Genomic DNA, 13820 nt, shown 5'->3' with positions numbered 1-13820 from the left:
TTCTGTCTGACCACTCTACAATAAAGGCCTGATTGGTGGAGTGCTGCAGAGATGGTTGTCCTTCTGGAAGGTTTTCCCATCTCCACAGATGAACTCTGGAGCTCTGTCAGTGACCATTGTGTTCTTGGTCACCTGCCCTACCAAGGCCCTTCTCCCCTGATTGTTCAGTTTGGCCGGGCGGCCAGCTCTGGAAGAGTCTTGGTGGTTCTAAACTTCTTCCATTTAAGAATGATGGAGGCCACTGTGTTCTTAGGGACCTTCAATGCTGCAGAAATGTTTTGGTACCCTTCCCCAGATCTGTGCCTCGACACAATCCTGTCTTGGAGCTCTAAGGACAATTTCTTCCACCTTATGGCTTGGCTTTTGCGCTGACATGCACTGTCAACTGTGGGACCATATACAGACAGGTGTGTGTCTTTCCAAATCATGTCCAATCAATTGAATTTACCACAGGTGGACTCCAATCAAGTTGTAGAAACATCTCAAGGATGATGAATGGAAACAGGATACACCTGAGCTCAATTTTGAGTCTCATACCAAAGGATCTGATTACTTGTGTAAATAAGGTATTTATGGTTTTTATATTTAATAAATTTGAAGAAATGTCTGAAAACCTGTTTTCACTTTGTCATTATGGGGTATTGTGTGTAGATTGATGAGGAAAAACATTTATTTAATCTATTTTGGAATAAGGCTGTAACGTAACAAAATGTGACCGACCACCTTGATTCGGTCTTATGTAGAAAAATTAGATTTTTAATTTTTTTTACATTGGATAAAAGCAGAGACACAGAGCTACCAAATGGTATATCATACACTGCATTTGAGGAACAATGGGAAAGTAATTCTGCTTTGAAAGTTATTAAACTTGTAAACTCACTTTTGAGAAAACCGTCTTTCAATGTTTTGGTACTACTATTGGAGAGCCCTTCTTTGTCTGCACCCATTCAGTATTGTTCACACCCTCTTAAGCCTTAGTCCCACCCATCTCATTAAGGGTTGATCCATGCGTTCTGTACTAACTTTCCAGCTACTTCCAGACATCTAATAGAGAGAGAACAGCTCACTGAACATTACTCGCCCTATTTCTCCATCTGTGGTTTTGCGTTCAGAACACCACTGGACACTCTGGCCAATAAGTAGGGTTGTTCCGAAAGCTCTGACCTCACAACTACAGTCAAGGACACAAGCTAACTGGCAAACGTTGGCTAGCTACTTCCAGACACATAATGAGTGAACACCCCACTCTGATCATTTTTCTCACCCTATCAGAGCTGGTTTGACTTTTTTATCCAGATCGTTGGTGACTGTACCTGTGCTGCTGGCAACAATTGAATTACGCTTTGTTGCCGACATTTACTAACACCGGACGTAACCGGACATATTCAAGATGTGTCCAGCGTTCAAAAATGCTTCAGTTATTCTGCGCTCTGGCACACTAAGACGAGAGTATTTTGTTAATAAATGTAGCTAGATAGCTAGCTAGGTAAACAATGAATCCCAACGCATTACGTAACGTTTGTTAGCGAGCCAGCCAGCTAACGTTAGCTATCTAGCGTACAGTACACTTTAACTTGAAATGAAAATACTTTGTCAAAATTAGAGTGGAGACTTTTGTTAAGACATGCTAGCTAGCTAGCTAAAAGTCTACACAATGGACCATCATCACAACTGATGATGTTACTACCCTACATGAATCTGCAGGTAGCTAACCTCCGGGTTCTGTAGCTATAACTAGTCAAGCAAATGTGTCTGAGATACAAAGAATAAGATCATACACATAACATTAGCTAGCGACCCAGCCAGCTAACGTTAGCTCCCAGTGAGGGTGACCTTGAGATGGTGTTGTGACACCCTGTCATGTCTCTGATGGAGCAGAATCACCAGCTCATTCTCAATGGTCGGGTCATGCTCGGGTAGGCTGGAAAACAGTCACTCACTCTCACTCTCTCTCTCACTATCTCGCCCTCTCTCTCTTTTACTCTATCCCCCTCTCGCTCTCTCTCACTCTCTTTCTTTCGTCCTCCTTTCTTTCTCACTAGCTCGCTTTCTCTCCCTCTCTTACTCCCTCTCTCTCACTCTCTCTCGTTCCCCTCTCTCACACTCTCTCTCACTCTCTCTCTCTCTCTCTCTCTTCCTCTGAGCTTTGGAACGAGAGAGAATGAGGGAGAGAGGGAGAGAGACAGAAAGAGAGAGTGGGAGAGAGAGAATGAGAGCAAGAGAGAGGGGGAGACCGAGAGAGAGAGAGGAGAGAGGTTAAAAATGAAAATGAGAATCTTTGAGAAGAGTGAGAAAGAAAAATATCTTCAGGTATTTTTTAAATTTCTTGCAGCTATTTCTTGATCACCTTTCCTCTTTATTTCTCTGAGGGGAAGACCTTTTACTTGTCAATAAACCACTGAAATTACAGCTGTGTGGTGTGTGTGGGTGTCTGGGTTAGGGTGTGTGTGTGGGTGGCCAAGTGGATTTGGGTGTATATTAAATAATAATAGAATAATGAAAGGTAATGTCATGAATAACTCTCTCCTCTGTCTACTGAATAACTCTCCCTTCAGTCTACTGAATAAGTCTCCCCTCTGTCTACTGAATAACTCTCCCCTCTGTCTACTGAATAACTCTCCCTTCAGTCTACTGAATAACTCTCCCCTCTGTCTACTGAATAACTCTCCCCTCTGTCTACTGAATAACTCTCCCTTCAGTCTACTGAATAACTCTCCCCTCTGTCTACTGAATAACTCTCCCCTCTGTCTACTGAATAACTCTCCCTTCAGTCTACTGAATAACTCTCCCCTCTGTCTACTGAATAACTCTCCCCTCTGTCTACTGAGGCCAACAGACCTGCTCACTTATTCATTAGCTCTCAAGGTCAGGAATAAAACCACAATACTAATGTACATCTCACTGCACCTTCTCTCTTTCCATCATTCTCTGCATTACATCTCCATATCTATCTCCATCTCTCTATCTCCATCTCTCTATCTCCATGTCTCTCTAGCTGTCACACCCTGATCTGTTCCACCTGTCCTTGTGCTTGTCTCCACCCCCCTCCAAGTGTCTCCCATCTTCCCCACTTATCCCCTGGGTATTTATACCTGTGTTTTCTGTCAGTCTGTGCCAGTTCGTCTTGTTTGTTCAAGTCAACAAGGGTTTTGTCTCAGCTCCTGCTTTTCCCCAGTCTCTCTTTATCTCGTCCTCCTGGTTTTAACCCTTGCCTGTCATGACTCTGAGTCTGCCTGCCGTCCTGTGCCTTTGCCCCTACTCTGGATTCCCGACCTCTGCCTGACCTGACCCTGGGCCTGCCTGCCGTCCTGTTCCTTGGCCCCACTACTCTGAATTATCGACCCCTGCCTGCCTTGACCTGTCGTTTGCCTGCACCTGTTGCAATAAACATTGTTACTTCAACACAGTCTGCACTTGGGTCTTACCTGAAACCTGATACTATCTCCATGTCTCTCTATCTCCATGTATCTTTATCTCCATCTCTTTCTATCTTCATGTCATACTACTCGCCAATGTTTACTAGTGAATAAAGTTGATGAACTCAGAGTGAGGATCTCCTTCCAGAGGGATATCAGATTCTGAAAGCTACTCTGTTTTTCTGAGACTTGACAGATTATATACAACCAGCAGGTTTTACAGTTCATCAAGTGGATAGGAAGCGGCAAGAACAAAGGCTGTGGCTTCTGCTTTTTAACCAATAACAAGTGGTGCGACAGGGGAAACGTACAGGAACTTGCGAGCTTCTGCTCTCCTGACTTGTCGACTCATTAAATGTCAGCCATTTGACCTTCCGAGAGAGTTCTCAGTGATTAATGCCACGGCTGTGTACATCCCGCCCCAGGCCGATACCAAGAATGCTCTCAATGACCTTCATTGGACATTGAACAAATTGGAGACGCGTACCCTGAGGCAGCGTTAACAAAAGTAATTTGAGTTCCATGCTCCCCAATTATTATCAACACATTAACTGTCTATCTCGCCAAAATTCTTCACGTCTTTTCGACAAGGGTCCTTTTGGCAAGTCACCATCACTACTCTGGACGGTTCTGACTTGTGGACAACTACAAATACCTAGGTGTCTGGTTAGACTGTAAACTCTCCTTCCAGACTCACATTAAGCATCTCCAATCCAAAATGAAATCTAGAATTGGCTTCCTATTTCGCAACAAAGCATCCTTCACTCATTCTGCCAAACATAACCTCGTAAAACTGACCATCCTACAGATCCTCGACTTTGGCGACTATGTCATTTACAAAATAGCCTCCAACACTCTACTCAACAAATTGGACGCAGTCTGTCACAGTGCCATTCATTTTGTCACCAAGCCCCATATACTACCCCCATATACTACCCACCTATGAAGCGTTGGCTGGCCCTCGCTTCATACTCGCCGCCAAACCCACTGGCTCCAGGTCATCTACAAGTCTTTGCTAGGTAAAGCCCCACCTTATCTCAGCTCACTGGTCACCATAGCAGCACCCACTCGTAGCACGTGCTCCAGCAGGTACATCTTACTGGTCACCCCCAAAGCCAATTCTTCCTTTGGCCGCCTTTCCTTCCAGTTCTCTGCTGCCAATGACTGGAACGAACTGCAAAAATCACTGAAGCTGGAGACTCATATCTCCCTCACTAGCTTTAAGCACCAGCTGTCAGAGCAGCTCACAGATCACTGCACCTGTACATAGCCCATCTGTAAATAGTCCATCCAACTACCTCATCCCTATACTGTATTTATTTATTTATTTATTTATCTTGCTCCTTTGCACCCCAGTATCTCTACTTGCACATTCATCTTATCATAGCCTATCGTAAGCTATCATATCCTGTAATAATGTGTGATAGCGTGTTGTAAACTATCATAGCCTGTAATATTGTGTCATAGACTGTTGTAAGCTATCATAGCCTGCAATATTGTTTCATAGCCTATTGTAAGCTATCATAGCCTATAATAACGTGGCATAGCCTGTCATAAGCTATCAAAGCTAAGACAGAGCCACAAGAACGATGAGGGCTATAAGACAGCAGGGGAGTGTTATGGGAACATTAGTCATGGACAACAATCCAGTGCACTCTATTGATTGCTTTGTGAAATTGTGTGTGTGTGTGTGTGTGTGTGTGTGTGTGTGCGAGTGTGTGTGCGTGCGTGCGTTCAAATGATAGTATTACTCCTGAAAATGGAGCTTTCAAGTCATTCTAGGTAATTGTGGTGTTCATTTGTATCTGATGATAACCACAACAGTGAGTTATGTATCTGGTTGGTTTTTAACGATCTCTGCTGAATGATACACTATTAAGAAAGGAGTAAAAGGAGCATCAAGCACTAAGGCAGGATAGATTATTAGAATACATTATATTATGTCTAATCAAAACACAGTCCGCTCACACACACATACACACACACACACACACACACACACACACACACACACACACACACACACACACACACACACACACACACACACACACACACACACAGAGTACTTAGCTATAAGGACAACCCTCTCACATGCAAAAGATCAAAATACTTTTCTCCCTGGGCAGAGGAGACACTAATTCTAGACCACCTATCGTGTGTGTGCGTGCGTGCGCATGATTGTGGGGTTGAACAGAAGTGGAAAGCAGAAACACTATAGCGTGACAAGTTATACCAATTCACTCTGCATCTCCACCCAAATCAACTTGTCTACAGGGACTGTTTCTCTCTCTCTCTTTTTTCTCTCTCTCTGTGCATGCTGGGAGTTGTTTTTGTAGTCTGAGTGTTTGGTGTGGAGTTAGATCACCTGTGTTTTCTTTTCTGTTTCCTTTTCTTGGTGGTTTTCCTTTTGTGAGGCATGATTAAGGTTATCACTACTTAAATGTTTTGTGGTAAAACTAGGTATATTATATTTCTTGTTGGATTTGCCCTGGCTTTGGTGGGGATGGCGACCCACATGGGGACGCCGTCCCTGTCACTTGGGCACGGCTTCAGGTGTGTTACTGAAGCTACTGTCACTGTGGAGGAGTTTCTGGTCGCCGTAGGAGAGAAGGTAGCCGTCCCTGTCACTTGGGCACGGCTTCAGGTGTGTTACTGAAGCTACTGTCACTGTGGAGGAGTTTCTGGTCGCCGTAGGAGAGAAGGTAGCCGTCCCTGTCACTTGGGCACGGCTTCAGGTGTGTTACTGAAGCTACTGTCACTGTGGAGGAGTTTCTGGTCGCCGTAGGAGAGAAGGTAGGCTATGAAAATGTTGCTTATGCATCGCGGATAAATAAAGCAGTGGTGTTTTTTCTTAAAGAAGAGAGTCTTGTTGATCGGATGGTTGAGCATGGCGTGCTTGTTAACCTCTTATAGAGGTATGTTTATTCAAGTTAAGCCTCTTTTTTTCTCCCTCAACAAGGGTAACGATTACTGCCGTTTATTCCCAATGAGCTATTGGAGCGCAAGTTTTTGTGGTTTTGGAAGTTTGTAAGTTCAATTAAGATTGTCCCGTTGGGTTGCAAACACCCGGTGTTGAAACAGGTTATGTCTTTTCGGCGACAGGTGTTTATGTTTTTGGACTCACCGGAGCAAACTTTGGAGTTATCGTTTAAAGTCAAGTATGTTAACAGACTGTATATGGCTTATGCTAGTATGGGTAGTCAACTGAAAAAGAGTTTGAATAACGATGTAAGGCAACTTGCAATGTATATATTTACGCGTGTATGTCTTTGTCGTCTCTCTGTTGAAACCACCGATCCATCTACGTTTAGTAGTTCGATGCAAGTCTCTGGTTGTCCACCAGAGGTCACAATGTAGTTGTATTAGTAGGCTTTCTTTGTTTTGGAAGTGTTCGTTAGAATGGATACCTCAGAAATGTACCAATGGTCATTTGCTGAGATCTTCCTTGTGTCTTTGGTCAAAATTCTAGACTACTTTACATTACCCAGCTGCAGACTGAGAATGTTTGGTATAGTCTTCGCCTTCTTCATTCGTCAAGTTTCAGAGGGTCTTACCATTTCGTAGCATTCAGCTCACGCTGTCGGTTATGCTGGTCTTGTAGTTTTAAACCATTTCAACATGTAGCCACCACTCTACGCCTTCTGGTCTAGTATGTTAATTCTTCGGCGAGTCCTTTTAAGCACTCGCCTTGGAGGGCAGTTCCATCACGTTGCCACAATGTCTGTGCTCATGTGGGTATGGTTACTGACTTGGCAGAGGTTTGTATGAAATGCCATTATCTCATTTAGAAGGCTAAAATCACATTGCTATCTTCACAAAAGTGTTCCTATATTTAATCATATAATTTTTACAACATTTAGATGTAATTCTGACATATACATTGTGAAAGCTCTTAAAGTTACAATATTTCCATTATACTGTCTTTAATGGTCAGTTAAAGTGTCTTATCTGTGGTTACCAATATAAAGAAACAGGTTAGTTAAAGTGTTTTGTTGGTAGTTACCAATATAAAAAAACAGGTTAGTTAAAGTGTCTTGTTGGTAGTTACCAGTATAAACAGGTTAGTTAAAATGTCTTGTTGGTAGTTACCAGTATAAACAGGTTAGTTAAAATGTCTTGTTGGTAGTTACCAGTATAAACAGGTTAGTTAAAGTGTCTTGTTGGTAGTTACCAGTATAAACAGGTTAGTTAAAGTGTCTTGTTGGTAGTTACCAGTATAAACAGGTTAGTTAAAGTGTCTTGTTGGTAGTTACCAGTATAAACAGGTTAGTTAAAATGTCTTGTTGGTAGTTACCAATTTAAACAGGTTAGTTAAAGTGTCTTGTTGGTAGTTACCAAATTAAACAAACAGGTTAGTTAAAGTGTCTTGTTGGTAGTTACCAGTATAAACAGGTTAGTTAAAGTGTCTTGTTGGTAGTTACCAGTATAAACAGGTTAGTTAAAATGTCTTGTTGGTAGTTACCAGTATAAACAGGTTAGTTAATGTGTCTTGTCTGTAGTTACCAATATAAACAAACAGGTTAGTTAAAGTGTCTTGTTGATAGTTACCAGTATAAACAGGTTAGTTAATGTGTCTTGTCTGTAGTTACCAATATAAACAAATGGGTTAGTTAAAGTGTCTTGTTGATAGTTACCAGTATAAACAGGTTAGTTAAAATGTCTTGTTGGTAGTTACCAGTATAAACAGGTTAGTTAATGTGTCTTGTTGATATTTACCAGTATAAACAGGTTAGTTAAAATGTCTTGCTGGTAGTTACCAATATAAACAAACAGAGAAATGCAGATAAGACAGTGTGTGCGATCAAAGGTACAGGGCCTTTGTAGACAACTGCACAGCCCGGCCAATAATGGCCATAACACACACTCTCACATGTCGTGTTGCTCTAATGCAATACACTTTCAATTGGAACGTAATAAATATAGCCACAGGTTTACAGAAGGGTATTACATGGAAGCTGAGAGGGATTTGTTGGATTTGAAATTAACACTTAATGTTGTTTCCTCCTCTCTGTTTGAAGAGAAAGGCCCACCCCTCTCTCTCCCTCTGGGGAGCCTCGGTAATCTCCTTTACATTTAAAGAAGAATCAAAGCTTCCCTCTTCTTTTACTCTCTCTCTCTCCCTCCCATTCTCTCTCCCTCCTCTCTCTCTTGCTTTAACTCTCGTGAGGGGGAGATGAAAGAGTGCACTCATGTTATGTTACCTTTTGTTCTGGTGGTGGTTGAATTGATATTGAATTGGTTGGAATGTTAATTGCTTTGACTGTGTTGTTGCTCTCACTGTGGTGCCAATGAAGCAAAGTATATGTTGAACTCTCTGGAGTTCAATTTAGAGAGCCTTAATATACTGTGTCTCTGTTTACTGCACTCTTAGAGAAAACAGTGCTATCTAGACCCTAAAAGGGGTCTTTGGCTGTCCCCGTAGGAGAAACCTTTGAAGAACTATTTTTGGTTCCAGGTAGAACCCTTTTGGTTCCAGGTAGAACCCTTTTGGTTCCAGGTCTAACCCTTTTCGGGTCCATGTTGAACCTCTTTTTGAAAATGTGTACTTTATTATCTGTGAGTAACCACATTTATTTTTCTACCTTGTATCTATGATTTTCCCTCTCTTTTCTCTCACCCCCTCTTTCTTTTCCTCCTTCTCCTCTCACCCCCCCTCCCCGTCTCAGGTCTCTGTCAGGGCGTATAGTGGGTGGTGTGTGGTGGTTCTTCACTCTCATCATCATCTCGTCCTACACGGCCAACCTGGCTGCTTTCCTCACAGTGGAAAGGATGGTGTCGCCCATAGAGAGTGCTGAGGATCTGGCCAAGCAGACGGAGATCGCCTATGGAACACTGGACTCAGGCTCCACCAAGGAGTTCTTCAGGGTGAGTACACACACACAAGCTTGCACACACACAAACACACACATATGTATGTGAATAGTTAGGGCCTGGCAGTAGCAGACAGAGTGTACATCTGTGAGCAGCGTTAGCATCATCAACATAACGAGCAGGCGGAAATCTATGGAGGGTGAAGGAGAGAGAGAGAGAGAGAGAAGAGAGAGAGAGAGAGAGAGAGAAAGAGAGAGAGAGAGAGAGAGAGAGAGAGAGAGAGAGAGAGAGAGAGGCTCGCTGGTTCGGACAGAAGTCACTGACATTATCATGGGATAGATGTCTGTCATACCCAAGCAAATCCCAGCGAGGCACACACACACCGACCTCTCTACTCCAGGCTGTGGCTCATTGGCTAACGCTAAGGCTTATGGTGTCCCTAAAGGAGAGCGGGAATAACACTTCATAACAAAGAGAGAGAAAAAGACAGGATAAAAACTAGGGAGTATCGACGGTTGTGGAGAATGACAATTTGTTCCCCAGCTTGTTATTTTCATTCTTCACTACACCCAGCAGACACACAAACATACACACTAACACACACACTCATAAACACACACACACACACTGCAGAACACTAAGATCAAGCATGAAGTTGTGTGTACAAGAGGGTCTGTTTAGAGACAGACAGAATCCCTCCCGGTCTTCACATAGACAGCAGCACCACAACAAAATCCTACAGTTATAGCTTGAAACCAAACACTGACACACTCACATCCTACAATATTACACTGTCCACTAGCAGTTGGTTCTACAATATTACACTGTCCACTAGCAGTTGGTTCTACAATATTACACTGTCCACTAGCAGTTGGTTCTACAATATTACACTGTCCACTAGCAGTTGGTTCTACAATATTACACTGTCCACTAGCAGTTGGTTCTACAATATTACACTGTCCACTAGCAGTTGGTTCTACAATATTACACTGTCCACTAGCAGTTGGTTCTACAATATTACACTGTCCACTAGCAGTTGGTTCTGAATGTTCTGTGAACAGCAGCTGCAGATGATCATCAATATTTCAGGACCAGTGATCATTGCTTCTGATGGATGGATGGATGGATGGATGGATGGATGGATGGATTAGGTAGGTGGATGGATGGATAGGTGGATGGATAGACGGATGGATGGATGGATGGATAGACGGATGGATGGACGAATGGATCAGTGGATGAATAGATGGATGGATGGGTGAATGGGTGTATGGATGGATCAGTGGATGAATGGATGGATGGATGATGGATCAGTGGATGAATAGATGAATGAATGAATGAATGAATGAATGAATGAATGAATGAATGAATGAATGAATGAATGAACGAACGAACGAACGGACGGACGGACGGACGGACCCTAAAGCTCACCTCTAACACCTTCTCTCTGCCCTTCCTTCTCTCAGAGGTCAAAGATCGCTGTATACGAGAAGATGTGGTCCTATATGAAGTCTGCTGAGCCCTCTGTCTTCGCTAAGACCACAGCGGAGGGCGTGGCTCGCGTCCGCAAGTCCAAAGGGAAGTACGCTTTCCTCCTGGAGTCCACCATGAATGAGTACACGGAACAACGCAAGCCCTGCGACACCATGAAGGTTGGAGGCAACCTGGACTCCAAGGGATATGGCATTGCCACACCTAAAGGCTCACAGCTAAGGTGGGTGGAGTAGTATAACGATGGTAGTCCCCAACTCAACTGTTGTTATGGTATTCCACCTACCCTGGTGTGCCTTTTATATGGATCACTTAGTAGTGTCTTAGTCTGGTCTATGTCTGGTCTATGTCTTGTCTCTCTCTCTCTCTCTCTCGCTCTCTGTCTCTCGCTCTCTGTCTCTCTCTCTCTCTCTCTCTGCCTCTTTCTCTGTCTCAATCTCTCTCTCTCTCTCTGTCTCAATCGCTCTCTCTGTCTCTCTTTCCCTCCATTTCCCTGTCTGTCTCTCTCTCTCTCTTTGTTACTTTATTTCTTTCCCTCTCTTGCTCTCGCTCCCTCTCCATCTCCTTCTCTCTCTCTCTGTCTATGTTTTGTTAAGGTGTTTAGTGCCTGTTAGCTCCATTGCTCTGTTGTATTGCTGTCTGTCCGTCTCTCCATCCGTCCCTCTCTCTCCATTTCTCTTCTTTCACTCACTCTTTCTTTTCACAGGGCCACCGATCAGGTAATGTGTCCACTCGTTTGGCATCTTGACTGTCACATTTCTTCATTCTCAGAGTGTTATGTAGATACTATCTGTTTGTGAATGAAGTTACTAACGGTGATGCCGTGGAGAGGGGCGGAGCACCTTGGCGTTGCCATGCCTCCCAGAGCCACCCGGGGGAATTTATAGACACACAGGAAATAGGATGTTGAAGAGCCTGGCCAACGGGGGGAACAAAAAGCAGAAAACTATCAAATTATTTCATAACACTCAAAATGCAGATAAAATCAATCAAATTGATCAAAATAAACAAATTCCCACAATCCAATTCATTGATGATGCCCTGAAACACTAAAATCCATACATTTGTAGTGTGTATGTGTATATAGCAGCAGGACTACTGACACCTTTTCTATAATGTTCCTATAACTTCCCCCTGTGCACCTTGCAAAGAAGTCCTCCCACTCCCCCTGCACCTTTTACCAGGGTTCCTTTTCCACTCAGATAAATGAAGGTTTTCTGTTTCCGAGGGAAAAGTGACAGCCAGTGGATGATGGTCCCAACCTGGCCCCCTTATTATTCTGGGACTATCGACTGCTGTCTATGGCTTCTCCTGATCATGGGAAAACCTACGGGAGAGAGCACGTCAGGCAAGAGCCCCTGCTCACGGCAAGCCATTCAAAGCACTGATTTGACATGATGATGATTTTGATAAAGATTATTATTAATAGTAAGATATGTAGTTAATTCATATGATAACATGTATGAGAGATGTCTATGTAGCATCATTCCTTTTCCCATACCCTTCTTATGATGGTGATAGTTTCCATGGCTTGTAGCCCACCCAGGAGAACCCTCTCTCTCTCTCTCTCTAGCTGTCGATCTGTCTGGCCCTCTGTCTGTCAGACTGTCTGTTTGTCTGTCCATACACAACCAGATAGTTCAGAACACTGTTGCATTCTCCACAGATCTTTTTTATTGGAGAGACAAGCTGTCAACTAACCCAGAGGACCAATACAATGTCTTACTCCAAAACAAACACTCACAAACATAGTCTAGTGGTTAGAGCGTTGGGCCAGTAACTGAAAGGTTGAACAATCTGTCGATGTGCCCTTGAGCAAGGCACTTAACCCTAGTTTTCTCCAGGGGAGCTGTACTACTATGGCTGACCATGTACAACAACACATTTCACTGCACCTATCTGGTGTATGTGACAATAAAACATATTTTGGATATATATAGTCACGCACGCAAACACACGCTCCTTGGTACACATACTCCCTGGCACACAGACACAAACGGAAGAGTGAAGCAATGAGGCGAAGCAAACTGATGACAGCATCTGAGAGAGAAAAGGAGAGACAGAAGAGAGATGAGAGAGAGGAGAGAGAGAGGAGAGAGAGCAGAGAGTGAGGAGAGAGTGAGGAGAGAAGAGAGGGAAGAGAGAGAAGAGAGGAGAGGAGAGAGAGAAGACAAAAGAGAGGAGATAGGAGAGGGAAGAGAGCAGAGAGCGAGGAGAGGGCGAGAAGAGAGTGAGGAGAGAGAGAGGAGAGGAGAGAGAGAAGACAAAAGAGAGGAGATAGTAGAGAGCAGAGAGTGAGGAGAGAGCAAAGAGAGGGAAGAGAGAAAGCGAGGAGAGAGAAGCGAGGAGAGAGAATAGAGGAGGGAGAGAATAGAGGAGAGAATAGAGGAGAGAGAGAGGAGAGAGACGAGAGGAGGGAGATGAGAGAGAAGAGCAGGAAGAGAGAGAAGAGCGGGAAGAGCGAGAGGAGAAGAGAGAGAGATGAGAGAAAAGAGAGGGGAGAGAGAATAGAGGAGAGAGGAAAGAGAGGAGAGAGAGGAGAGGAAAGAGAGAAGAGAGAAGAGGGAGAGAAGAGAAAAAAGATAGAGAAGTGAAAAGGAGAGTAGAGGAGAGAAGACAAAAGAGAGGAGATAGAGAGGAAAGAGAAGACAGACAAGAGAGAGAAGAGAGAGAATAGAGGGAGATGAGAGAGAAGAGCAGGAAGAGAGGGAAGAGCGGGAAGAGCGAGAGGAGAGTGAGGAGAAGAGAGAGGGGAGAGAAAAGAGAGGGGAGAGAATAGAGGAGAGAGAGAATAGAGGAGAGAGGAGAGAGAGGAGAGGAAAGAGAGAAGAGAGAAGAGGGAGAGAAGAGAAAAAAATAGAGAAGTGAGAAAGGAGAGTAGAGGAGAGGAGAGAAGACAAAAGAGAGGAGATAGAGAGGAAAGAGAAGACAGACAAGAGAGAGAAGAGAGAGAATAGAGAGAGAAGAGAGAGAGACAAGAGACAAGAGAGGAGAAAGAGAGGAGAGAGGAGAAAGAGAGGAGAGAAAAGAGAGGAGGAAGAGAGGAGAGAGAAAAGATAGAGAAGTGAGAGCTAAGAAGAGAAGAGAGGATGAGGATAGAGA

At 43.7% G+C, this 13820-nt stretch overlaps 1 protein-coding gene across 4 annotated transcripts in view; it reads left to right on the top strand.

Annotated features, from left to right (window-relative positions):
* Positions 1–13820, top strand: part of LOC106581393 (glutamate receptor 4) — a 116741-nt gene that overhangs the window by 88504 nt on the left and 14417 nt on the right. For all 4 annotated transcript variants that reach the window (XM_045703995.1, XM_014163428.2, XM_045703996.1 and 1 more), the window contains exons 14-15: positions 9086–9284; positions 10694–10941. In XM_045703995.1, coding sequence (XP_045559951.1) covers positions 9086–9284; positions 10694–10941 — 447 coding nt within the window. The remainder of the gene's footprint in view (positions 1–9085; positions 9285–10693; positions 10942–13820) is intronic.

The sequence above is a fragment of the Salmo salar genome, chromosome ssa20 (genome assembly GCF_905237065.1).
Source record: "Salmo salar chromosome ssa20, Ssal_v3.1, whole genome shotgun sequence".
Taxonomy (NCBI): Eukaryota; Metazoa; Chordata; class Actinopteri; order Salmoniformes; family Salmonidae; genus Salmo; species Salmo salar.
The sequence above is the reverse complement of the archived record's forward strand: the minus strand, read 5'-3'. Positions and strand labels throughout refer to the sequence as shown.